Genomic DNA, 27,920 nt, shown 5'->3' on the forward strand with positions numbered 1-27,920 from the left:
TATTTAATTAATGTGTTTTAGTTTTTTTAATAGTTTCAATTTGATGATATTAAAAATTAAAAAAATTATAGAATGTTTGGCATTTCTTGACATTGGGATTCAATTGCGTTTTTGAAAGTGTTTTTAAATTTTTTTAGTTTTAAAATAATTTTTATTTTATTTTATTTTTTAAATTATTTTAATGTGTTAATATAAAAAATATAATTAAAATATAATTAAAAAATATTTTTTTAATATATATTTTTTAAATAATTTAAAAAATAATATTTACCATATTTTCAAACACATTTTATATCAATCATCAAAAAAAATAATTGTAATATTATTTACTTTTGAAACCTAAATTTTAACATGTTATCATTGGTTTTAAAGCCTGATTAGAAAAAAAAAATTAACACCATTTTAAAAATATATATAAGTTAAAAAACTTGGTTTCATAGCCATTTTTTGAAATATAAATAAGTTTAAGCAACTTGTGAAAAGACAACTATTGTTAAAGAGTTTTGTTTTTAATTTTTGCCATTAAAAAATTACTTAAAAATAATTAAACTCTGTAAAGGGTTTTTTTTTTTTTTTAATAAACCCTAAAGCAAAGCGCCATCATCACCCAACCCAAAGACCAAAGGGAGACGATTATTCTTCCTCGCTCGCTATTCACCCAGTTACAGCAGCCTCCTCCTAAGTCTTTTCCACCATCGCCGTCTGCCATCCTCCTTCGCAGCAGCCACCTTCAGCCTCCGCTACATAAGCAATAGTAATTGCTCCAGTAGCATCGGCAGCAGCCGCAGGCCATCCCGATCCACTACCCGTGAGTCATGGTGAGGATTTTTTTTATCTTTCTAGATTCTTGTCCAGTCTGTCAAACACCAAAGAAAGGGAAGGAGAAGGCTAGGCTAGGCTAGACTAGGCTAGCATTGAGGCTTTAATGCTTTGGATTTTGATAAAAGGGAAAGAAAATCAAGCTTTCTTTGGATTTCCTATGAAATTTTCTATTTTCTTATCGAACATTATTGATTGTTCCCGTCTATTTCGTTTTTAACCATTTCAATTTTCATTGTAATGCATGGATTTGAATTATTTTTAGAATTCTTAGGGTTTTATGCATGGATTTGATTAACGGTGTGGATAGTCCGGATGACTTTAGGTTTAAGCTTTGCAATGGTGGTATGCCGGTTGCTGACTAGTGCTTCCCATATCTCTTTTTAGTTTTGGAATTTTGTTTTTGAAGTTGACTTTACTTGGAAAATATTGCAGGTCGAGAAAACTTTTAAAGATGAAGCTACCGAGGAAAAGGGAGAGCTTGCCAGACTGGTATGTTACTGTTATTTTTTCCCGGCCGGGTTTTCTCTCTCTCTCAATGGATGCTGATGTATGCATTAATGTATTTGAGAAGTTTGCGATGAAGTTACTTGTGTGGTAGGAAGTTTTATTTTCATTACTGTGCTGTTATTGTTATCATGCAATTCGATTATCAGTCAATAATTCTTGGATTGAAACAATGGCTAGCTTGGCATCAGTGTTGTCAAAGGTAGAAGGCGCTAAAAAGCACCAAGCCAGTAAAATGACCAAGGTGCTCGGCGCATGCCTAGGCGCTCGCCCGAATGAACCAAGGCGATATACTATAGATTAAAAAATATATATATATGATATTATATTATATTATATTATATTATATTATATAAATCTAAAAAATATATCTTTCCAATTAAGATTAGATCATTAGAAAATCAAAAGAAAATATAAAATATCTTAACATAGTTGTATAAAGTTATATTTTTCACCCTTAAAACAAAAAAAAGATAATTTGAAGTAGTAATGTAGTAAGTAGCCAAATAGATTAAAACAAAACCTTAAAATCATCATCATTATTCATTAATCTTCAAAAACATCCTCATCCATGCTTGTTCTATACTTGTGTTGTTGTTCTCTGACTTTGCTCAACACAAAGTGTGGCTCATGGTTCTCTTCAAGTGTCCTTCCTTCCTGTATGCCTCCTACTTTAATGATTTTTTTATTCTTTCTTTACCCTAACCTTTGCTTCTTCTTTTTTTTGAAAAAATGCCCCTAACTTGTTTCTTGTGATAAATAAAAAAAATGGACAGATAGGTCAAAACATAAATTATTTTTTTAAAAAAGGGAAAATCCAACAGAAAAAGAAGTATTTCAGCAGCACTCGCTTTAACACCTGGTGCCCACTCACGAGGTAATTGCCTAGGCAGCACTTCATTTAAATTCATCGCCCGAGGCTAATAAAGGTGATGTGGCCTCGCTTTGCCTTGCATGGAGTGCCTAGGCAAGTGCCTCAATGCCTCTTAGCTTTTTAGAATGTTTATTAAGGTTGTCTTCTTGTTTAGTTTCTAAAATTTTAAGGATGGGATATTTGTTATGAATTTTGTATTTCAGCTAACCTGAAGCTTGGTTAACCTAGCCTGTGTAATTTTATCCATTTCTTTCCTTTTTTATTTTAGGAAAGAATGAGTGAGGAACATAAAGAACAAGAACAAGTGTTGTTTTTAGAGGAGGGAAAGAAGAAAAAGTTAAAGAAAGAAGCAGAAAAGGCTCATAAGCGTGGTGTTTGTTACATAAGTAGAGTTCCTCCTGGTATGGATCATGTTAAGCTTCGTCAACTTCTCAGTCAGTATGGTGAAATTCAACGAATTTACCTTGCTCCTCAAAGTATAGTAACTGATACTTCTTTTGTGTTTATATTTAAAAATAAGGGGAAAAATGGGTTTTCAATTTTATTGAGAAATTTTTGCTGTGTGTTTGCAGATAGTTCTTCTATTGATCAAGGGAATGATAATAATAAGAGTAGAAAACGAGGTGGTGGAGCTAAAGCTCAAGCATACTCTGAAGGGTAATTTTCATACATTTTTTTGTGTTAATTACATGAACATATATTTGAATTGTGTTGCTTATTATGTAATTGCTTTGTTTGTTGTGTTTTTCAGGTGGGTTGAGTTTGCTAGTAAAAGTAATGCTAAAAGGGTTGCTAATTTGTTAAATGGTGAACAAATAGGTAATTTATAATTTTTTCTTATGTCCTTTTGTTTTGTTGAGTTGAATGAGAATTTTTAGTTTACTCTGTAGAGAAACCATCAAGGAAACATGTCAAGTTCTTGTTTTACTCTGTAGAGAAACCATCAAGGAAACATGTCAAGTTCTTTTTCTTTGTATATATTTTTTTTTGTTGTTGATTTTACCTATTCTTTGTCATATCTTTTTTTTATAAAAAAAAATGGGTTAGCTTATGTGTGCTGGGATTGCTTTGTAAATAATTTACTTTTTTTTTTCCTCCAAGTGTTCTTTAATTTCTTCTTTGTCTTCTTGTTTTTGTTAGGTGGGAAGAAGCGGTCACAATTCTATTATGATCATTGGAATATCAAGTATCTAAGTAAATTCAAATGGGATAATCTTACAGACGAAATTGGTATGTCACTAGTTTCTGTTGTGCTCTATCTTATCATGTTTTACAGTTTATTGTGTGTCTAAATTATAGTGCTTTAAATGCAGCTTACAAGAAAGCTATTCGGGAACAAAAATTAGCATTAGAAATTTCTGCTGCAAAGAGGGAGCGGGATTTCTATCTCAAAAAAGTTGACCAGTCTCGTGCTTTAAGCTCTATTGAAGAACGAATGAAGAAGGTAACTTCTTACTGTTACAGATTGTTTTTTCCCTGGAACCACCATCTATGGTGCTGTTTTGAGATATTTTGGCATTGCTCAAGTCATCAATTTGATGCACCTGTTTAAGGAATTAAACTTGGCTATTCGTTCTCTGTGTCAGGACTTCAATACTCAAGCTCCTTCTAGGCCAGTTTAAGTATGTTTGGCACAATAGTTGGGCAGTATGGCTAGCTTAGAATCAGTTAAAGCCAGATATTTTCGTTGTGAATCCGAAATTTGTTAGTAGGTACTTGAAACTTGTAATTAAATGATTTTTTTTTTGGTTTATTTAGAGAGGCAAGTAAATCATTTTGACGTCTGATCGAATAGGCTCCTTTTGTTTTGTAAGAGTTAGCCTCCTTCCCTCAGTAGCATGACACTTTCATGATGAGTTATGGTATGGACACAGCTGATACACGATGCCATGTGTCAGCTCCTTCTATATGGTTGAATTAATTATATCATTGAAATTTGATTTAAAAAAAGTAGTTCTCTTCAATAGGATGGAAGAATTAAGAGGAATAGGAATAGGAGGATTGAGGGGGTATTGTTATCAGAGGGCGGTGATGTGCATACATATGTTTGTGTTTTTATTTACATGATGTTTTCAAATCTGTATTTCACATCCATAGGTGTTGAGCATGCATTAGAATACGCTGCTTACATGATCATCTATGATGAATTCCTCAATGAACACTAATCAGATACTCTCTGTTACTGTAATCTTTAATATGCTGCTTATGTGATAATTATTATAAAATCCTCAATGAATTCTTAACAAAGAGACTTTATTATACCCCTCCTAGCTCCTTGTGTCAGTAAATGTCAAAACCAGTTATCTTTTCATTTCATTGGACATGGCAAGCTCTGAAGGGTAAGCCAGGAACCATAAGTTTTTGAGGGAACTTGAAAATGTAGGTGCTTTAGAGGCATGTACTTGATTGGGTTTAAGGGCAGCATGCTTGCAATTTGCGACTGATAAAGATGTAGCATATGTATATATATGCGTCTGTGTGAACATGAAATATGGTCTCTCAAATTTTGCCAGACAATTGTTATTTCCTATTTTGATCGACTTGGATATATAACACTCCTTATGTCAAAAAAATAAAAAATATATAAAAAAATCTTAGTTTTGAATGGTTTTGCTTTTTACTGGAATTTTTTTTTTGTACATGCTGATGCTTTGATACCCCTAACTAATTATAAAGTCGTGAATTTCATGCCATTCTGTTTTGTTTAGTATGTCTTTCTTGTAATGTAAATTAATGGTTTCACCATTTGCATTCTGGGACTTTTTCTCTCTTTATGGCATGGCATCATATATTCTTCAACCTCCTTCACGTGATGGGTTTCCTTTTCTATTTATAGAAGCAGAAGGTCCAACAAGAATCTGGAGGTGAACTTTCTGTTGCCCCACAGAAACCACCGGTTTGCCGACAATTCCCACAGAAAAAACCAATGGCTGAAAGAGAGAGAAGCAAACCTCAACTCTCTAAAGATGTCCTGGCAGGGGTGAGTCATTATTTGTAGGTAACAACTTTCAACATCAAATCTATTCCTTGGATCTAAGTTTTGCTGCTGTATGCAGGTATTTGGTGGTTCATAGTGATGGGTTGCGAGCATGTCACTTTATGTTCAGGATGAGGAGCTTATGTGATAAAATTTATTGCTTTGCTCTCCCATATGCATGCGATGCATTTTGATGCGTGCGCAGCTCACAATTTTGATACTGTTTGTAACATTTGATGATTTGATCAAAATGAAGTAACTCATCAACAGTAGTCTTGTAAAATCATATGGGCAACCTGTGTATTTTACAATCACCTATCTGTTTTAAGATCATTATTTTGCTCATGGAATTACTGCCCGTCGGTCTTGTTCTCTTTCAGCCTTTACAAGGCACCCAAACTTTTGCAAATTTGGATGCAAGATATTGGTAATAAGGCAGCGTGCAGATTCCCCGGAACCAGGCTGCAATCTATTTTAGGTCAAGGATCTCTCTCTAGCATATGCTGACCGAATGGAGGAAGCTCCATGTCTCATAGCATCTTTGTAAATCTAAAGGAGAAGAGCCACTCCAGTCTATGTTTGTATCCATCCTGACCTGAACTGAGAGCTCATATAGCTGCCGCAAGTCTGTCGACATGTATGGTTACCTGCATGTGCCTCTTCAACCACTTGTCATTAAAAAATGGAGCAGTTGTTTCCATGATACACCTTGGTAGATGATTTCAGATGAACTTGCAATGCTGTACAAGGTGGAGTCATGCAGGGGTAGAGCTAGAATTATTTATTAGGAGGAGTCAAAATTAATATAATAAAATATAATATTTGTTTTAATTTATTATACATGAGTTGTAAAACAAAACCTACATAATTTAGTTTTATTCAAATAACTTACTACAATTATATAAAAGCCTTTGTATAAGGTAAAAAGTTTGGAGTAATATCAAATTGAGTCAAAGTAATGAAGTTAATTTTATTTTCATAATATATCCATCACTTTAATGTTGTTGGTCTTTATACCTATCAAATATAAACATACAAAGTATATAAGAAACATTAGTTAAAACAAAACATTATTTATGTTTGATAAACTTTGAAATAAAACAAAAAATAATAAAGAATGATTCTTACATATTTATTTTAATTGTGCTCGTCGTTCTTTCATATAATAGAATTCATCGATTATCATATCAATTGTGAATCTTTCAGCAATTTTTTTTTCTATATAGACAATTAAATAATTTGCAAGAAAACATCCTCCATCTGATTGCGAAGTCTTGTTTTAACAATCTTCATCGCTGAAAAAGCTCGTTCAGTAGGCTGTGAGTTATCAATATATTTTTTTTTTGAAAAAAGAATTAATTCTTCTTATTTTGTTCATGGTTCAACCTAAAATCAAAAGATATATTGTAAAAAAAAATTGATAATTTTGACGGTTCTGCTAAAAACAAAACATAAAAAAAATTCAAACATAATCAAAACAAACCAATAAAATATATCTAATTAATTAAAAAAAATCAATATAACAAGAATTAAAAAAAAATTGATAGAACTAGCAGATCTAAGAAAAAAAAAGAGCAAAAATGATAGAATTATTAAAAAAACCTCATCAAATTATTAACAAACATCTCCAAACAAAACAAAAATATATTTTAAATTTAAGTTACCTTATTTTATTTTATGAAAGATAAATTAATTAGTAACTCTGCTTCAATCTTTTTGTAGAAAACTTTTGCTCGCGATTTATGTTTTTGATTGGCTGCAGGATTTATATTAGGATAAATTGGTGGCTCTGTTTTTTATTTCACAAAATAATGCCTTTATATTTTTTTCTTTTCCATGTAGGTCAAGAGTAAATTCAAAGAAAATAAAAAAATAAAATCACACTTAATTTAGAAGGGCCACCTTTTTAAAATAAAAAATATAACACTTCCTCCTATTTAATTACCTAATTACCCAAGAGTATTGCAGGGGGGCCCGGGCCCCTGCTTACCCCCCCTGCTTCCGCCTTGGAGTCATGAATCTCCGATAAAACAAAAATTACGTTTCAGAAAAGCTATGAAGAAGCATGCGGGCTTTCATGCATGTATCTGAACTTAATCGACCAACTTTAGATAACTAATGTGATTTCTAAGTTAATTTTTTTTTTGTATTTCAAAAACATTTTTAAAAATATTTTGAAATATTTTGTTTTTTTTTGTGTTTTTAGATTATTTTAATTTGCTGATATAAAAAAAATTAAAATTATTATTTTAATTTTTAAATAAAAAACATTTTGAAAAGCAACTGGATAATTTAAATGTTCATATGTGGTCATATGAAAGTTTTGTGGGATCCGGATATGCAGGATGACATTGCATAATAAGAACAAATAAACAGGTTTTGTTTGTGTTTCAATTAGTTGCAACACCCTCCTCTTTGAGCAACAGTTCCATCCCTTGTACCTGATGCGCCTTAGGGGCCATATCTAACCTTGATCCCTGATGACTGTATTTGTAACAACAAAGGTATCAACAAAACAAACATCAACGTGCATTGAAACGATAAATGGATGGTTCCAGACACTGCCTATTAAATGATTACCTCATTTGGATACATAAAACAAACCTTCCTAGATATTCTGAAGGATTTTTCCATCAATCCCTGTGAAGGCCTGTGATAAATTATTATAATAATATTAGTTGGTATGCTTATAAGTTGGAGGTGCGGGATGCAGGGGAATTAAAGACCTAACAAAACTAAGGCTTGGATTAGGATATTTATGAATCTTAAATTTAGAATGCTAGGTAAGTTATTTTTCACCGTGTTTGGATGATAGATGATCATGTGTTCATATTCATATTCTATTTTTCATAACTAAGGATTCTAGGGGTTGGTGACAGGGGCTAGATTTCCTACAAAAGTAACAAAACAGTCTTTTATAGATTTTAAGGACCCTTTGATGATTAAGTCAGTGACTTTATTATAAAGAGTTGCAATAAATGAGCTTTAAATTCTAAGAATAAGAAAGTTCATTCTAGTTTATATATGATAAATGTTGAGAATAAGTTGTAAGAGAGTAAAGATGGTGAACCACTTTCCTGGATCATTCATATAGTATTTATAACCTTGAATTTTTATTTTTCTTATTTGAGGAGTTGTGGGTCCTTTTCTTCTTCATATCCTAGTGGAAGGAAGACCCTTACAATCAACATTAATAATGATTATAAGTGTCTCCTTTCACGGCATTAATTATTGATGAGAGTATCATATGCCTACAGAAGATGATCATACATCAATCTATACATGATATTAATGTCGATGAGATCATCCCTTATAATCAACATTAATACTGATTAATGCATGGACGACCCTTAGAGGACTTTTTGCATAGATAGGGTGTAAGGAGATGATGACCCTAGATTCTCACATTGGGTGCTTGTATCTAAAGGAATCCTTCGCTCAAAAAGGCGTTGATCCTAGCATTTTGGGTATAGTGCGTAACTAAGCCCAAGGGGTTAGGTTTGTCATCTTGCCAAACTCATAGACGCTTAGGCCTAATGTTTAAATGAGCTTAAAAGGGTTGGGTATGGCATCTTGCCAGACCCACATATGTTTAGGATCTGCGCGTAGCCAAGCCCAAGGGAGTTGGATCTGACATCTTGCTAAAACCATAAAAGCTTAAGCCCGACTGTAACCGAGCCCAAATGAGGTTGGGCCTAACATTTTTCCAGACCTTGTCATGGGCCCTGGCCTCTACTGAGCTTCTATAATGGATCTTTTTTTCTCTTGATCCCTTATAGTCATAAGTTTTATGAGAAAAAAAAGGTTTTCAGTATGAAATACTTTGATCTATTAGTAACCCCCCAAGTCTTTGTGAACTTAATACGTGAAAATATTGAAAAGGCCATCCTTTTTAATCAATTGATCTCTTTACTTCCTTGTGCGTTTTGTCTTCCTAAAATTTAATTGTTGGGATCCTCTTGGCCAAACGTCACATCCTTATTAGAGGTCCTTTTGAGAAATAGAAAAGACGGCTCGTATTTACTGCAGTATTTGAGCATATTTCTAGAGATCTGAGATGATATGACATGTCCTTTATCCAACAGTTGGGGTGATAAATCGTCTCCTTTATAAACCTAGTCATTTACCTCCATCTTTCTTTTACTTTTTACAATTATTGTCAAGTTGATTTAGAGATTTCTTAAGTAAATCACTTAATTAGTACTTCAAAATGTATTTTTATCAAGGTTTTATATCATCATATTTCACTTAAAGTATCATTAAATTCCCTAACTTAAACATGTTTTATAATAAGTCTGATAAATTAAGATATCTTTAATTTATGGTAAATGCTCATTTCAAATGTAGGCATGTTTCACAATTCAAATGATTGATTGATTTGTTTAACTATTGAAATTGAGAAGACAAAGAGAGGCCTAAGCTTGAGAAGAGATGTTGTTTAATTCAAACTGGAATACCATTCGGTTATTGGATCATAAATGGAGTTATAGAACTTGGATTTACATCTGGTTTATATGGATGGAAAGCTAAGACATAGGCCTAAAACTTTCATGCATAGTCCAAGATTCGAAACAACCATTTTCAAGCTCAAATTGTAGCAACAAAAGAGACGTTGGAATCTGTCCTGCAGCCCAAACACTGTTCAGTGTTTAACTCATATCTCAAGTTCTAAAAGTCAAAATGAGCTCATTCTTGTTTTGTTGGAAAGCTGAGACAATTTCTCAAAACTTTCATGAGGATTATCTGTTCAAATTCGGATGTTAGCAATGATGTTTTGTTCAGACAAGAAGATAAGGGTTGTCACCAAGTCAAAGAGGTGGCTACCCACTTGACAATTAGTCATCAAATCAATAGTTCTGAATTTTAGCCTATAAAATGAGGCATTTGCCACACATTTAGGCATATTGGTTGTTCAGAACAAGATATTGCTCTTACTCTCTTTCTTTATATTTTGTAATGTTCAAGTTTTAATTTATGTGATATTAATCTCTTGTTTATGCTTTTCATTTCCTTTCCTTTACTTAGTTAACTTATATCTTATTTATGTTCTTATCTTGTTTATTTATGTTTCTCTCTTTTATTATGTTTAGTTAAGTTTATTATGTCAAGGTGAAAAGGTTACACTAATGGTGTAAGATTAAGTATAATGTAAACTCAACATGGACTTTAATGTTTGAAATTAACATGTTTTGTATTTGTTATCTTATTCACTCTTAATACTTTGCTTATTAAATAGTTAATCTAGATTTGTGTTGTACAACCCTTGGTACAACAAATATTTGGCACTTTCATAACCTACTGTATGGTATAGCTGACACTTGTGATATGAAAGGAACTTGATTTGTTGTTAATATAAATTAATATCATGAATACCTAACAACATTTACAAGTATTAGCATTATTTGAATAAGATAAGTAATGTAATCATGTTAGCAATTTATAATTCGATTGGCACCTCCTTTGTGTGTGGTTTCCATTTGAGTAATAAAAAGAATTTATACTATACTTATTTGAAATTCTATTAGTGAATCCTCTAACCTTGACAATTGTTTTATCTTTGTTTAATCCTTATATCAATATCCCATAAAATTCTCATAAACTCTTTGTTTTATTAAATATATATATTATTTGTAATTTATATTGTTCACATCCATGTGGTTCGACCCAAGTCTTACCGAGTTATTTATTATTTCGACACTCATGCACTTGGGATAAGACATCAATCTTTTGTTCGTGTCATCACTCCTAAATTTTCATCTTGTACATCATTTTCCTTCTTCTTAGAAAAAATAGACTCTTATAGGATTAGATCTGATTTTAGAAGTATAAACATCATTTCACCTAGTGTTTTAAGGGGTTTTTAGGAGAGGGAAAGGTCACCTCCTACCCTCATATTTGACCCTCCCAACACTCTAAGTGTTGGGGAGGTGTTAATGGTCGATAACTTGGTACCCATGTGGCCTAGTAGCCTTTTAAGAAAGAAAGAATTAGTGAGGAGACCTTGGTTTCTACTTGGGGATGCTTTGAAATTATAGCCCCTTGTGTATGTATGAAATAGGACATTCCTTCCCTCTTCAAGGATTTATTAGCAATGTTTTTAGATATTATAGGTTAGGCCCGAGACAATTACACTCTAATGGGTGGTCTTATCAGCATTTGGTAAGTTTCTTAGGCTTGTTAGTGTAGAGCTCACCATAAACCTTTTTGGATTTTGTTACCAACTGGTCACGAGTACTAATGGCGGTTGTGACTTCTGGTGGTTCCTTATTTTTGCCAATAACCCTAGTGGAGCCATGGGAAAATCTCTCAAAGGCAAGCCCGTGTACCTAAGGAAATGAAGAGGGAGGTGACTAATTATAAGGTACATTGGGATAGTTAGCCTTCAGGGAGGTATGTATCAAATTCGGGGTTATTCCCATACGTATAAGATACCTCTTCGTGAGGTAAACAACATGCCTCGTTTGAGTCCTGGCGAGGAGGAAGCTCTTAGTTGTTGGCTTCTACCTTAATGGAATACGAAGTCAACGAGATGGCTAAAAAGGAATATATGAACCTGTTACAAAGTATACAACTTTTCTCCTTTAGTTTTTATTGAACAAAAAATCACCTTTGATTTTATTTTTATGCAGGGTTGATAGCCGAGGAAGGAGGAGAGACCTCTACTATATCAAAAGAAAGGAGTTTGTCATCATCAAGAGAGACATTTTAATTTCCTTAAAAAGAAATGGAGTATGACCTAATTTTTTGGATGAGCTCCTAATTTATGAGGGAGCAATGACGAGGGTCAGAGCTCCTACCTAAATAGAAGCTAAGGGGAGTCGTACCCCTCTAGTTGGGGCTCATGCTGACTAAACTCCCCTAGAAGTGATAACGGGTGTTGCTGTCTATTTTAAAAAGAAGAAGGGCCTTTACCCCTATAGAGGCAGGCACTCGATCCCTCGTAATGAAGATATATGTCTCTTTGTCTCATCTTTTATTGTGGTCATGGAAGCTACAACTACAGAATCCACATCTTCAGGCCAAAAGTTTGAAGACATCTTTTTCTCATCTTGCACTTAATGATGCACCATTCAATTTTCCTGCCCTAAATGATGAGAAAAGGCAAGTTATAAAGGTTGTTGATGGTGGAAAAAGGGTCCTTGTCATTCTTTCAGACATCCTTTAGATGTCCAATGAAAGCTACCATCGTCATTTAACTTTGATGAGCAAAATGGGTTTTAATTTAAGGAATATCTTTTCTATCTTCTTTTCTGCTTACGAGGCCTTCTAAACCTTTATCATTTACAAACTTTTATAATGTGCACCTACTCTAAAAGGATTTGGGCATATGAAAAGAGCCAAGTGAAGGATGTTATTACTAGTCACATAGTAGGTTATACTACTTTTTAAAAGGCTCCAAAAGGAGAAGACCATCATGGAGACCGAGATGAGAGGTTTAAAAGCGGCCTACATTTCCTTGATGGGTAAAATGAAGCTATTCTTTGTATAAGCTCCACTGAATAGCGGTTACAGGAGGCCCTTTATAAAGTTACAACTTTAAGGCATACTATCATGAAGTTACAAGCATTTAAAGATGTTTTGTGTTTGGAGCTCTAAGATGCTAAAAAGGAAGTTCAGAACTTCTAAGAGAGGCTGGAGGGTGGAGACATTAAAGAGTTCTACTAAAGAGTTCTAAGAAGTTTTTAGAGGGTCAGTAGGCTTGTCTAAGGCGGTTAGAGACAAGATTTTTCTAGCTATGTCCAATCTATACTTCTTTAAGGGAATGCAGATGGACTTTAGTGTTGACTTTCATCCCATTCTCGTACATGATTTTGAGGATGTGTTTCCTATTAGGGTTGTTATTGCCCACTGGACAGAGTACTTAGCTGAGGAGCTTGGGCTGGATCACTAAGCCTCCTAGTATTTTTATTAGTATGTATATTCTTATATACACCCCAGTCCTATGAGGTTGATGATTGTAATATACATTTGTGTAATAAGAACTTTTTTTGATAAAAAAATATTTCTTGTTTTGTTAATGTCTATGGCCTTAAAACCTTGGTGTAGAGATTTTCTTAGGGTCCAATGCCCATCTTTTATCTGTATATTTATGGGTTCAATACTTATCTTTTAGTTGAACATTTTTGGGTCTCACACTTACCCGCAGTTATACCATTTTGAGTCCAACACCTATCTAGCTAAACGTTTATCAAATATCAAACCTTGGTATGTTCCCCTTACTTGGAACCGAAGAGAAATCTTGGGTTGCAAGTATATTTTTATGTGTTCAGTAGGGTTATTCAATGCCTTTACGATTACATATGCATTCATGTTGTGGAGATGAAAATTGTTTTGTAAAGCAACTGGTGGAGGTCGATTCTTCCTTGTCACTGAGAGTTGTTGGTTATTGCCTTAGAAGATTCGTATCTTTTTTGTTAATGGCGTTGTCATTCCCATTCTTGAAGGTTATGTCAACGCACTAGGGAAGTCATATATATCCCTTCCAAAATAAGTTGTGCAATCACACTAAAAAGACAATTTATCCCTTCCAAAGTAGTTGCCTTAGAGAGATGTTATCAATTCATTTTTGTTGATGTCGTTGTCATTCCTATCCTTGGAGGTTGTGTAGGGGCACTATGGATATTACATATGTCCTATCCAAAGTAAGTTGTGTAATCGCATTAGGGAAATATTAATCCCTTTCAAGGCTTATTATGCAATCACACAAGGGAGATCATATTCATCACATCGTTGAAGGTTGTAGGGTGATTGTCATAGAGAGATGGTATCAATCCTTTTTAGATGAAGGCATTGCCATTCTTATCCGGAGGTTATGCAGGGCATTAGGGAGACCATGTTTGTCTCCTTCAATGTAAGTTTATGCAATCATGCTATAGAGGCAATTAATCTCTTCTAAGGCTTATTATGCAACCGCACTACGGAGACCGTGTCCATTTCATCCTTGTAAGGTTGTGAGATAATCGCTATTTTGATTCCTTATTCTGGATTGGTGTGGCCCTAGGTCATTCCCTGTTAAAGACAAAAATCATATTGGATAAATGGATAATTTATACTTTATTGATTGTGATATAATTTCAAATGATATGAGTACCATATGTGATGAAGACTTCTTCCTTTTATATCTTGAAGATGGTAGGTGGTGGTCTTTACTATTTTTGTTATTCGAAAGGGGTTGTCCCATCTCAAGGCTAATTTTTCTCTATTTTTTTATTGCTGATTTCCTCCAGCTTTCTCAGTATTATGTCACCGAGTTTGAAGATTTTGTTCTTAACCTTAACATTATGATAATAAGCAATGTTGTTCTTATATACCTTATTTTTTATGGCTGTAATTAGATGGGTTTCTTCTAGGAGATTTAGGTTATTCCTGAGGTCTAAGTGGTTACCTTTCAATATGGCCTCAGTTTCATAGGTGAGGAGAAAATGATTTTCCTCGATAAATGTTCCTTGGTGGTTTTGTAAGCCCACAAGATCTTATTTAACAGTTTTACCTAATTTGACTTGACCTCTGCTATCTTTTTTTTAATCCATTCAGCAGAATCCAATTGGTAAGTTGTCTTGGTTGTTTGTTTAGGGATGAGACACCAAAGAGAATTAATGGTTGATATGGAGTTTTTGACATTGTTCCTTTATCTTATGGTTGTCGAACTCTATTCTATTATCAATGATTAAAACCTTTAGAATTCTAAATCTACAAATGATGTTCTTTCATAAGAAAAAAATGACCTTGTTAACGATGATAACTATTAATGCTTATACTTCGACACACTTGGTGAAGTCGTCGACACCTACCAAGATGAACTTTCTATTTCCTATGGCTTTTGGGAAAGGGTCTAATATGTCTACCCCCTTTTAGGCAAATGGCCACGGGGAAGGTATGATGATGAGCTTGGAAGAGAGTTGTCTAGAGATTGATGGAAATTTCTGATATTAATCACACCATTTCATAAAAGTAGTAACATCACTAAGGATCATTGGCCAATAAAACCTTGTTCTAATGACATGGGCTATAAGAGCCCTAGATTCGGTGTTTAGACCGCATATTTCCTCATGAATTTCTCGTAGAACATAAGCATTCTTCGTTAAAGATAAGCATTTCAACAAATAAGCCTGGATAGATCGTTTGTACAAGATCCCATCAATCATGCAATACCTAATTGTATGTCTAGTTAAATAGATGGCTTCGTTTCTATTTGAGAGCAACTTTCATTTGAATAGATAATTCTCGATAATAGTTCTCTAATTATTTTCTATGTCGATAAAAGCATTTATTGGTCCTCTTTCTATGCTTGTTTTCTTGAGAATTTCAATCTATACTCTTAATGAGAGGTTGACCAAGTTGGATCTTGCTAGTTTAGAAATGAGGTTTGCTCTCGTGTTCTCTTCTCTAGAAATCCAATTAATCAGAATTTCCTTGACCTTTTCTATCCCTAAGAGGAGAGTCTGGACCTTTTAGAGATACTTTTTTAGAGTAAGGTTTCTGGTTTCAAAAATCCCTTGGCATTAATTTACTATCAACTGGGAATCGCTGTAGTCATGGAGAGGGAAGGCTTTTAAAGCTTTTGCTAGACCTAATCCTATTAGGAGAGCTTCATATTCTAACACATTATTGGTAAATGAGAACTCGAAATGAATTTCATACTAAAAAACTTATTTGTTGGGTCTTTCAAGTACTGTTCTAGTGTCACACCCTTCAAAATTAGAGGACTTATCAACATACAGTTCATAATATAGGGTTAAGAGAGTGAATTTTGAAGGGACTGCCAGTTCAATAGTTGGTGTAGGATTGTCCAAGTTTTTGCTTTGAAAGTAGCATTTAACTATAAATCTATCAGAACTTGTCTTTTGATGACAAATTTAGACTAGTAAAAAAGTCCATATTCTCCCAGTTCAATTGCCCATTTCACTAAGCATTCAGACATGTCGAGCTTGTAGAGTATGTGTCGCAAAGGTTGATTCATCAATACAATGATTTTGTGAGATTGGAAGTAAGCTTTCAACTTTCTAGAGGCACTTGTCAAAGCTAAAAACACCTTTTTTACCTTCATATATTTGGTCTTAGGATCAATGAGGGTTTGGCTGGAGTAATGCACAAGATGTTGTATGCCTTCTTCTTTCCTAACTACCACTAAACTTACTGCATGATCGGAGACTCTAAGATAGAGGAACAAGCTTTCTTGCTCTCTGTGTTGTGATAAGATTTTAGGGGAGGAAAAGTGTATTTTGAGTGCTTCAAAAGCTTCCTGGCACTCTGATGTCCATTTAAAATTAATGATGGTTTTTTAAGATTTTGAAGAAAGATAGGCTACATTCTCCCAGCCTAGATATAAATCGGTTCAGGGCAGCAAACCTTTCGGTAAGACACTGACATTTTTTATCTTCTGTGGAGGAATCATGTTAAGAATTGCTTGAATTTTCTCAAGATTGGGCTCCATTCCTTTGCAGGGAAGCCTAGAAAATTCCCCCCTCTTATTACGAAGGCTGCAATGATGTTTGAGGAATCTACAAGCCTTCCACTAGTGAGGAAGTTTGATCATAGAGTTCATTTGAAACCAAGAGGTCAACTAATAAATCACAGACCATACTAAAGCTCATTTATTCATAAAGGAGAAATAAAAAGGCTAGTCAAATAGATGCTAGAAAGTAACATAATCCAACAAAGTGTGAGCCCTTTTGCTTCACTTGTATTATTAGTTAAAAAAAAAAGGAGATTACATATTGTTTTTTAGTGGATTTTAGACAACTTAATGAGGTAACTATTAAGAATAAGTTCCTAATCACTTTAATTGATGACTTATTGGATGAGCTATAGGGGTTCAAATTCTTTTCTAAACTAGACCTTAAATCTGGCTATCATCAAGTCTATATGAAGGAAGAAGATTTAGAGTAAACTGCATTAAACCTATCCAGGACACTATAAGTTTAAGGTAATGCCATTTAGCCTCACAAACACACCCGCCACCTTTTAATCACTCATAAATGTTAATGGAATATGAAAAGTTTTCAAATGATATGGATAATAATAGATGAGCGAGAACTTTCAATTGTTTAGGGGTTTAGCTTTGTCCCGCTTGGTGTGGTGGATGAAAGATTTTCTCCTTTAAGAATTCTTTCTCCCACATGCCTTTTTCCTCTTTCACCAAAGAGAAAATAAGAATCTTTCAAAGAGACCTAAATTTCCATTAAATTCATTCATAAGCTTGCTATGTTCCAAACATCATAAAACCTTTTTTAAGGAAGTTTGTTTTAGTATTTTTTTATGTCATATTAGTTTATAGTTCTTACTTTGAATTACATATACATCACTTGAAACATGTTCTAAAATCTCTTCATGCTAATCAATTATATGCAAAGAAATCCAAATATATGTTTGGTAAGCAACAAGTGGGATATTTAGGCATGTAATCCTAGTAGATGTGATTGTTATTAAATCTAAGAAGACAAACAATAAAGGAATGGCCATCACTAAAATCATTAAAAGAGCTTAGGGGTTTTCTTGGTTTGGCAGGTTACTATAGAAAGTTCACTAGAGGAATTGGTATCATTAGCAAACCACTTACAGATTTGCCATGGAAAAATAGTTTTGGATAGAATAAAGGAACATAGAAAGCTTTTGATCTGCTAATGAAGGCTTTATATAAGGCTCCAATCGCCTTACCTGATTTCACTAAAACTTTTATGTTGTAGACAGACACATGTGCTATAAGGTTAGAAGTAGTGCTCAATCAAAAGGGCTAACCTCTTGCTTTTTTTTAACAAGGCCTTGGTAGGCAAACATATGGGGGGGTTATCCATTTATGAGAATGAGTGTTTGGCAATTTTAATAATAGTAGACAAATTAAAACACTACCTAAAACATGAACAATTTGTAATCCAAACCGATCATAAAAGTCTTAAACATCTACTGGACCAGAAGATCCACACCATTAATCAAAAGAAAGGACTTACTAAATTAATAAGATTGTGTTATTAAATTTTATACATAAAAAGGAAAGAAAATATGGTTACAGATGCTCTATCACGAAAATACAACTATAGAACCGACCAATTTGGAGATAAAAAAAGTGAGGCAGGTGATTTTAATGTAGTAACCAGATTGGTGCTTACTTGGTATGAAGACATTTATGGTTCGATACAATAATGACAAAACAACATAGGAGATAATTATTAGTATGGTAATAAATGCAAGCAGATTTCAAGATTTTACTTATTAGAAGGCATTCTAAAGTATAAGGGCAAATTAGTATTTGGAGACAATGAACCCTTGAGAAATCAATTAGTGTAGATTACATATAATTTCTGCATTGACAATCATGTTGGAATGCAAAACTCTTACAAAAATCTTAAGGTTCATTTCTACTAGCCATCCATAAAGAAGCCAGTGAAATAGTTTATCTAACAATGTGACTTATGTTCCCAAGCTAAAGCAGAAATGGTATCTTATCTAGGATTACTACTACCCTTGCCAACTTCTAAGAAGGTATGAGAAGACATCTTAATGGAATTCATTGAGGAACCGTCCAAGTCAGAAAGGAAAGATGCTATTTTGGTATTTGTAAATAAATTCATAAAATATAGGTATTTCATAGCATTATCTCATCTTTTTTCAGCTTATGATATTGCTCACATATTCTTGGACTATTTTTACAAATTTCATGGATCACCTGCCACAATAGTTATTGACAAGGACAAGGTTTTCGCAAGCTTTTTATGGAAAGAACTATTCAAGAGGTAGGGAGTTAAATTGCTAATGAGCACCTCATATCATCCTCAAATTGATGGCTAGACAAAGAGGATGAACCAATGCTTAGAGATATACTTGAGGTGCATGGCTATAGATAACCCAAAGAAATGGTGTTTGGAGCTTTCTCTTACACAGTGGTGGTACAATAACAGCTTTCATTCTGTTATAGACACAACTCCATTTCAAGTATTATCATACCACCAACTAGAGATATTCTCCCAATTGACTCTACTCCAGTTGTTGTCGTGGAAGAGTTAGTGAGAATAAGACTTAATATGGATAAAATGTTGAAGAATCAACTATAAACAATAAAAAAAATATGAAGTGGATGGTAGATAAAAGGACTAAACATGAATTTGCATTAGGTATTTCTAAAGTTGCAACCATATGGACAAGACAATTTATCTCTTAGGAGGAGTTATAAGTTGAATCCTAGGTATTATAGTCCATACAAAATCATTACGAGAGTTGGCACTATAGTTTACAAACTAAGTTTACTAGAAGGCAGCTCATTCCAACTTGTCTTCCATGTTTCACTTTTGAAATAAAAAATTGGTGAAGAGAGTGTGGTTTCATCTAACTTGCCAGTAATGGATGATGGTGGCAGGATTAAGATTTGTCCACTAGTAATTTTGGAAATAAAGTTTATGAAAAAGGATTATAAGGTTGTGGTGGTAGGATTAATCTAGTGGTTTAATTCCTTTCTTGATGATGCAACATGTGAGGAATTAGAAAAGACTCAACAACAATTTCTTGAGTTTTATTTTGATTCTTGATGTCAGGAATCAATTGGAGGGATAAAGTATTGTTACAATCATTCTATTAAGCAGATTAAGCAACATAGATGTATAGAAGTAGCAGTGCAAAAATAAATGAGATTAAACATATGGATCATGAGTTTACAAGTTGGTTAATGGTAGTTATTAGTTAGTTAAAGTTAGTTACTGGAAAGGGATAACTAGTCACAACAATAGCTTTTACTACATTCTATAAATAAGAATAATATGAATAACATGAGATAAGTAATAATAAAACAATATATTTCTTTTTCTCTATCCATTTATCTGGTTTTCTTCTTCTTTTTTCTCTCAATTTCTTTCCTTGTTAAGCCATTAGCTTAACATATTCTTTAATAAAAAAAAATGCAGTTAATTAGCAAATAAATAACTAATTCATGAAATTCAACAAAAGGCCGTCATAATCAAGTGAACTTGAAACTCTTGTTATCTAAACAAAATTATAAAGAAAAAAAAGAAAAAAATATAAAATGTCCCAGGTTTGAAGTTTAATAGGGTGGGCATCAATGGTGACCATGCGGGCTTTAAATTCACATCGATGGTGAGATCATGAATGGGGTGGAGTTTTTTGTCAGTGAATTGCAAGAGTAGACATGACTTTTCAATGCTTATAATTCAAATCCCAATTAAGACTAAAAAGAAAAATAAAAACAAAGAAAAGCAAGTAAAGAAGAAAAAAGGACTAACCTGTATCGCTGATGATTATATAGTTGAAGAGACATTATAGTCTTTATCTTCTATCTAAAAAAAAAGGAGTTTTGTTTTGTTTTTTTTTTATTGTTAACAATTAGGGCTTAATGCTCAAATTAAATTAATCAAGGCAATGTTGACCTAATCAAGTCATAGTACAAAATCAAGAATAAACCCATAGATGGGTCACCAATAATCCTGTCATCCCTACTGAGAGGACTCTTTGTTAAGCCAAAATTTGCTAACCATTCAGCTACTGCAGTAGCTTCTTGAAAAATGTGTTGACGTTTGACTTCCTATTCCCTCTCTAGAATCGCCTTCACTTTAATAATCAAAGCGTAGTTAGCATTTACTTTGACAATGTTCTTTATGATCGAGTGCACTACTAACAACGAGTTAGATTTCAAAATGATTCTTCATAATCCAAGGGAATAAGCAAGTTCCAACCAAGTAACTACTACACACAACTTAGCCTAGACCAAAGAACACATACCTATGTTGATAGCAAACCCTTTAATCTAAGACTCCATACTATCCCTCAACAGTCCTCCGGTGCCTGTAAACCCTATATTGTTGTATTACATTCATCCATATTCAATTTAGTCCATTCTATAGGAGGATACTTCTATCCCGAGTTGCAACCAAGGAAAGAATGACTTTTAAATGGACATATATATAGCTTGCTTTAGAGAGTGTCCATGTAAAGATGTAAGGAGGTTACATGGATTATCATATGGTGCTCATGTAGGGATGTCACCACAGCCTGACAATTTTGATGCTCAGTAACTACTTTTTATTTTTTCCCTTACCTTGCCACCTTATAATTGAAGGCAACGATCATTTAAGCAATCCGTGTCACCCTTATTAATCTTTTAGTCCTAATATTTTTTTTTAACTACGTTGTAATTTATTTTCTTTCTGTGAGGTTCAGGGAAAGGATGAACATGCCCTAATTGATTTAACTTGGCTCTACTATATCATAATAATTTAATATTTATAATTAAACTAAATGAGATTTGCGTTTGATTAATCATCAATCATACAAAAATTTACTAGTAGAAGACATGATTATGACCGATAAACAAATATCTTAATTATCATAATGTGATGTGTCGTTCTCTTTATAACTGTAATCAGTGAAAATAAATTACTAGTGTTTGGGAGTAATCCATTACTTGTGTTTAGGAGCATGATAAATTCTATTTTGGGTATGTTTTAAAATTACATTTCATTTTAAAAGTATTAAATCGATGTTTTTTTATTTTTTAATAGTTTTGATGTCAAAAATATTAAAAAAAATCTAAAAGAATATTATTTTAAAGCATTTTTAAATGAAAAACACTTTTAAAAAACACATTACACTACAATATCAAACACATTATAACATTGTTTAGCATTGCATTGCAATTGTGTTTTTGAAACTTTTTGAATTTTTTTAGCTTCAAATTAATTATTTTTTATATTGTTTGAATCGTTTTGATGTGCTGATATTAAAAATAAATTTTAAAAAATAAAAAATATTATTTTTATATATTTTCAAGTGAAAAAATAATATTTATTGTACTTTCAAACACATCTTATATCAATCATCAAAAAACTAATTGTAATATTATTTACCTTGAAACCTAACCTTGATGGAGTAAATTTTAATATGTTATCATTGTTTTTGAAATTCAATTAGAAAAAATAATAATTTTAATATTATTTTAAAAATATAAATAAGTTAAAAAAACTTAGTTTCATTGCTATTTTTTGAAATACAAGTAAGTTTAAGCAACTTGTGAAAAGACAAAACTATTGTTAAAGAGTTTTGTTTTTAATTTTTGCCATTAAAAAATGACTTAAAAATAATTAAACTCTCTCTGTACAGGTGTTTTTTTTTAAGAAACCCTAAAGCAAAGCGCCATCATCATCCAACCCAAAGGCCAAAGTGAGACGATAGTTCTTCCTCGCTCGCTATTCACCCGGTTCCAGCCGCCTCCTCCTCAGTCTTTTCCACCACTGACGTCTGCCATCCTCCTTCGCAGCAGCCACCTTCAGCCTCCGCTACTTAAGCAGTAGTAGTAGCTCCAGTAGCATCAGCAGCAGCCGCAGGCCATCCCGATCCACTACCCGTGAGTCATGGTGAGGAATTTTTTTTTTTCTAGATTCTTGTCCAGTCTGTCAAACACCAAAGAAAGCGAAGGAGAAGGCTAGGCTAGACTAGGCCAGCATTGAGGCTTTAATGCTTTGGATTTTGATAAAAGGGAAAGAAAATCAAGCTTTCTTTGAATTTCCTAAAAATCTTCCATTTTCTTATCCAACATTATTGATTGTTCCCATCTTTCTCGTTTTTAACCATTTCAATTTTCATTGTAATGCATGGATTTGAATTATTTTTAGATTTTTTAGGGTTTTATGCATGGATTTGATTAATGGTGTGGATAGTCCGGCTGACTTTAGGTTTAAACTTTGCAATGGTGGTATGCCGGTTGCTGACTAGTGCTTCTCATTTCTTTTTTTAGTTTTGGAATTTTGTTTTTGATGTTGGCTTACTTGGAAAATATTGCAGGTCGAGAAAATTTTTAAAGATGAAGCTACTGAGGAAAAGGGAGAGCGTGCCAGACTGGTATGCTACTGTTTTTTTTTCCCCGGCTGGGTTTTTTTTCTCTCACTATGGATGCTGATGTATGCATTAATGTATTTGAGAAGTTTGCGACGAAGTTACTTGTGTGGTAGGAAGTGTTATTTTTATTACTATGTTGTTATTGTTATCATGCAATTCGATTATCAGCCAATAATTCTTGGATTGGCACAATGGCTCACTTGGCATTGCCCCCCCCCCCCCCCCCCCCGCCCCCCTCTTTTTTTTTTCCTTCTACTTGAGTCATGTTTCCTTTTCTTTTTTTTTAGGCATCGCTTATTGGTGGGATGGCAATTGCTGACTTGGTCAAGACAACTTTGGGGCCAAAAGGGATGGTAAGATTTCTTCTTTATTGAGTGTGTTGTAAAACATTGCTTGTTTTAGTTTGTTACTGTTGTCATCTTCTTGTTTTTTCATTTTTTGCCAGGATAAAATTTTACAATCTACTGGCAGAGGTCGTGAAGTCACAGTCACTAATGATGGGGCCACCATCTTGAAGTCCCTTCACATTGACAATCCAGCTGCTAAAATCCTTGTTGGTATCCTTGCATTGCTAATATGGCTTGTTAATTTGCTTTTTAGGATAGTTAAAGCATAAGGATTTTGCAGAGGAAACCTTCATTAAAAAAGGGTCCTTGTTATTTATTTTGAAATATCCAGGTCAGAGTTATCTCTCTTTCAATTTAAAATTTAGACATGCCAGCAAATTGTTGTGCGTGATAAAAAAGAACTAAGGTAAATAGCTCTACTGGAATTTGTTATGGCAATCTTTAACTCACTACTCAGACATTTCTAAAGTTCAAGATGATGAGGTTGGTGATGGGACAACTTCTGTTGTTGTTTTGGCGGGGGAACTTCTAAGGGAGGCAGAAAAGCTTTTAGCTTCAAAGATTCATCCAATGACAATAATAGCAGGTTTATTCTTGGCTTCTGGCTTTGCAATGCTTCCTGTTTTCCCCCATCTTCTTGCTCTCACCTTTTGTTGTTGTTGGTGCTTCTTGTGCACTGTTTTTCATTTTTGCTGAAAATTTGAAGTAGTGTTCGCCATGTTTTATTACATGCAGTGCTATTTTGCGTTATGTAGATTGTGTTCCTTATCTGTTTTAACTTTGCCTGCTAAACCAGAGCCTGGATATTGGATCTGGAATCAATCTTCCCATATAATCTTGATAGAGGGAATTCCCTGCTGATCACCTCATTCCTTTTTGTATTTTCAACAAGTTACACCAATTAGAGTGCCAGAGATTTTTTCCCTTTCAAAATTCAGTCATACTTTTTTTTTTTTAAAAAACTTAGAGACCTAATGTTAAATTAATCATGGTGAATTTGAGACTTTATGACTTTTATAGCATGAGATGATTTATTGATGCTGTTTCCATGATTGTTTAGGTTTCCGAATGGCAGCAGAATGTGCTCGTAATGCTTTGCTGCAAAAGGTTGTGGATAACAAAGAGAATGAAGGTATCAATTGCTCTATGAATATGAATTGCATAATATGTGTAGAACTTGGTTTTTGCTAATTAGCTTTTGATAGCACTTTTCATAATGCATTTTCTGGCATGGATGTCTATAATTGTTGAGTAATGCAGAGAAATTCAAGTCGGACTTGATGAAGATTGCAATGACTACTTTGAGTTCCAAGATTCTATCACAGGATAAGGAATATTTTGCAAAACTTGCTGTTGATGCTGTTATGAGATTGAAGGTGAAGTGTTTTATATTATACCTTACCAATGATTTTTTCTTGTTATTTTCTTGATTGATTTATTGTTATTATTATTAATATTTTTTGGATGGGGGAGGGGGTTGTGTATCTTAAGTTGCCACGGTTTTGAACCCATCCTTCGAAAGCAATCATTTCATTGGAGATACAGGATGACCTGCTTTTGTCTTTCTGTTTATGAAATTAAGTTCCTTTTTTTCTTTCCAGCAGTGAAATCTGTACCAGGGGTCGTATTTTCTTGTTCTTCTGTCATCATGCATTGCCCTGTCTGCTGTCTGTATTTTACACCTGTCTGATACTCCTCTCTATGTTGTTCCCCTTATTTCCGTTTTTTTTTCTCACCTTCAAAGATGCATTCTTAATGCCATGATTTTGTTTCAATTGTTCAGAGAATCTGTTTATTCTTGGGTCAGATGTAAATGGTATTCTTTTCCTTGTTGATTTGGCCATATAATTGCCATTTGAAATTGCAGGGAAGCACAAACTTAGAGTCCATTCAGATTATCAAGAAGCCTGGAGGATCGCTGAAGGATTCTTTCTTAGATGAAGGGTAGGTACATCAACTTATAAGAACCTTGTCATGGTTTTTTAGTTTGCACTGCATGGTGCATATTTTTTGGCCCATGATGAGAAATGAATAGTCATTTCTAGTGTTTTGCAGTTTGCATTTTTTTTTTTGAGCGCGAAGATGAGCATTCTTGCACTGTCAAGTACTTTGGAATTTCTGTGCAAGTTATCCTGTAACTGCTGCTTGAAGATCCATCTATATGTGTTTGGTAATGGTAGTTACTAATAGATTAAGGAAAGCAACTTGCAAGATCTCACTTGGTTAACAAACGTTGGCTTTCTTGTCTGTCCTTGTATCTTTATTGACGCATTGACTTCTAATAGCCTGTTCACTAATATTTAAATTGTTCTTTTGCTTTTTCAGATTTATTCTTGACAAGAAAATTGGTGTTGGGCAACCAAAGCGCATAGAGAATGCAAAGATTTTGGTGGCAAATACTGCAATGGACACTGACAAAGTGAAAATCTATGGGGCACGTGTTCGTGTTGATTCAATGTCTAGGGTTGCTGAAATTGAAGCTGCTGAGAAGGGAAAGATGAAAGAGAAGGTGGATAAGATAATAGCCCATGGGATTAATTGCTTCGTTAACAGGCAATTGATTTACAATTTCCCTGAAGAACTCTTTGCAAATGCTGGAATACTTGCAATTGAGCATGCTGATTTTGACGGAATTGAACGGCTGGCTTTAGTGACTGGTGGTGAAATTGCATCAACATTTGACAATCCTGAGTCAGTTAAGCTTGGTCACTGCAAGCTCATTGAGGAAATTATGATTGGTGAGGATAAGTTGATTCACTTTTCAGGTGTTGAAATGGGTCAGGCATGTACAATTGTATTGAGAGGTGCAAGGTAATGTGTTTCTTCAGCGTCTATAAAACTCTTATGTTGTTATTGCTGATAAATATGCTCAGTTTTTGGTTCTTTGAGGGTTTAGACCTGATGTTCTCACTTCGTATATAGATCACTGTTAGCTTGCTATTTAGGAAGGCAGATTAATGAAACTATTTCTTTGGAATTGATGTGTTTATGAATGATCCAATTGAGTCTGATGGTCTGTATCACCCCAATGCAGCAACTCTGTTTTGTGTCCCTAGATTTGAAATATAATATAGATACCTTTTCTTTTTTAAAAAAAACCAGGTTTATTTTTCAGTTGTCACCTTTTGATGTGTTTTCAATTGTTGCAGCCGTCATGTGCTTGATGAGGCTGAAAGGTCCCTGCATGATGCCTTGTGCGTGCTGTCTCAGACCGTTAATGACAGCAGGGTTTTGCTTGGAGGTGGATGGCCTGAGATGGTGATGGCAAAGGATGTTGATGAATTGGCCCGAATAACTCCAGGGAAGAAATCCCATGCTATTGAAGCTTTCTCAAGGGCACTCATAGCAATTCCAACTATCATAGCGGACAATGCTGGTTTGGACAGTGCAGAATTGGTAGCCCAGCTCCGTGCAGAGCATCACAAGGAGGGGTGCACTGCAGGAATTGATGTCATCTCTGGATCTGTAAGTATATGATTGACAACTTTGGTAAATGAAATTTTTAAGACATCCCATTGGCATAGTTTGATGATTTGTGGCTTTAAACTATTGCAGATTGGAGATATGGTTGAGCGTGGGATTTCCGAAGCATTCAAAGTTAAGCAGGCCGTACTGCTCTCCGCAACTGAAGCTGCAGAGATGATTCTCAGGGTGGATGAAATCATCACTTGTGCCCCACGTAAGAGAGAAGATAGAATGTGAAATTAGGTGTGCCCTTTTGGCTGCACAAGGATATCTGTTGTAATGCCAACCTGTTCCCTTGAAACTTGCCAGACTCTAAGTTTTGCAATGGATGTTAGCTGTTGAACTGTAGGCGAACGTTTTTTATGTATTAAATTTCAATTTAGTAGCAATCAATTCTGAGTGTGAAGGAAGATGGAGATTATCCAATTTTGATGCTGTGTTCACTTTGCAGTAGTAGTTTGATGGGTTATCAGATCATAGATTGCCCCTTACCATAGCAATGTCTCTGAGAGAGACTAGCCTTCCCGGGCCTGTGGTTGCATCAGATTGAACCAAGGCTGTTCTTTCTTTAATTCTTTCTTCCTTCCCTCCTCTAAAAACAACTCCTGATCTTGTTCTTCCTGTTCTTCATTCTTTTGCACAGATCGAAACCCTAAAATAATAATGAAAAAAGAAATGGAGAAAATCTCACATGGGCTAAGTTAGCCCAGCTTCAGGTTAACTGAAATTCAAAATCCATATTAAATATCCCGTCCTTGAAAACTTTAGAAACTGACCATGAAGACAACATTAATAAACATTCTAAAAAGCATCAATTTCGTGTAAATGGTGTCGCGGTGCTGCTCGGACTTCTTCCTCTGTTTATGCCTTGAGCCTTGATAGAGAGGCACTAGCTGACATGTCCAAAGAAATTTCATCTCTCTTTATATCCAATTCTTAACCTATGTTTTTTGGTTTTAAGACTAAACCCAACACCACAGCCTAGTTGCTTGAACCAATGGTTGCCGAGAAAACAAGGAAGAGGAGAACTTGAGGAATTACGAGCCTGGAAAAGAACAAGGACGAAGAGATAGCAGTAGAACGGTCACCGGATTGG

General features: G+C 34.1%; 2 protein-coding genes across 3 annotated transcripts; both read left to right on the forward strand.

Annotated features, from left to right (window-relative positions):
• The first annotated feature begins 598 nt into the window (after positions 1-598).
• On the forward strand, positions 599-27,250 carry LOC133691684 (T-complex protein 1 subunit beta). Of its 2 annotated transcripts, none has more exons than XM_062112299.1 (11): positions 599-818; positions 22,959-23,015; positions 23,300-23,365; positions 23,458-23,569; positions 23,817-23,945; positions 24,420-24,491; positions 24,620-24,735; positions 25,227-25,303; positions 25,685-26,170; positions 26,509-26,824; positions 26,915-27,250. In XM_062112299.1, the coding sequence occupies exons 1-11, from the start codon at positions 816-818 to the stop codon at positions 27,059-27,061; spliced, it is 1,581 nt and encodes a 526-aa protein (XP_061968283.1). In that variant the 5' UTR covers positions 599-815; the 3' UTR covers positions 27,062-27,250. The 2 variants fall into 2 exon arrangements, with proteins under 2 accessions (XP_061968283.1, XP_061968275.1); XM_062112291.1 differs by lacking the exon at positions 599-818 and adding an exon at positions 22,275-22,531.
• On the forward strand, positions 1,817-5,527 carry LOC133691701 (pre-rRNA-processing protein ESF2). Its single transcript, XM_062112310.1, has 8 exons — positions 1,817-2,293; positions 2,469-2,676; positions 2,773-2,857; positions 2,952-3,019; positions 3,341-3,430; positions 3,514-3,644; positions 5,037-5,180; positions 5,257-5,527. Exons 2-8 carry the CDS (start codon positions 2,475-2,477, stop codon positions 5,272-5,274), a joined length of 738 nt encoding a protein of 245 aa, XP_061968294.1. The 5' UTR covers positions 1,817-2,293; positions 2,469-2,474; the 3' UTR covers positions 5,275-5,527.
• Positions 27,251-27,920: the final 670 nt, after the last annotated feature.

Source organism: Populus nigra, chromosome 1 (genome assembly GCF_951802175.1).
Source record: "Populus nigra chromosome 1, ddPopNigr1.1, whole genome shotgun sequence".
Classification (NCBI taxonomy): domain Eukaryota; kingdom Viridiplantae; phylum Streptophyta; class Magnoliopsida; order Malpighiales; family Salicaceae; genus Populus; species Populus nigra.

Bases quoted from the DNA above. Each gene is read 5' to 3' on its own strand.
- LOC133691701 (XM_062112310.1), top strand. From the start codon at position 2,475: ATGAGTGAGGAACATAAAGAACAAGAACAAGTGTTGTTTTTAGAGGAG. The intron at 3,020-3,340 runs GTAATTTATAAT...TGTTTTTGTTAG, and splicing joins GTTAAATGGTGAACAAATAG to GTGGGAAGAAGCGGTCACAA. The intron at 3,431-3,513 runs GTATGTCACTAG...CTTTAAATGCAG, and splicing joins TAATCTTACAGACGAAATTG to CTTACAAGAAAGCTATTCGG.
- LOC133691684 (XM_062112299.1), top strand. The intron at 24,492-24,619 runs GTATCAATTGCT...TGAGTAATGCAG, and splicing joins GGATAACAAAGAGAATGAAG to AGAAATTCAAGTCGGACTTG. The intron at 26,171-26,508 runs GTAATGTGTTTC...CAATTGTTGCAG, and splicing joins ATTGTATTGAGAGGTGCAAG to CCGTCATGTGCTTGATGAGG.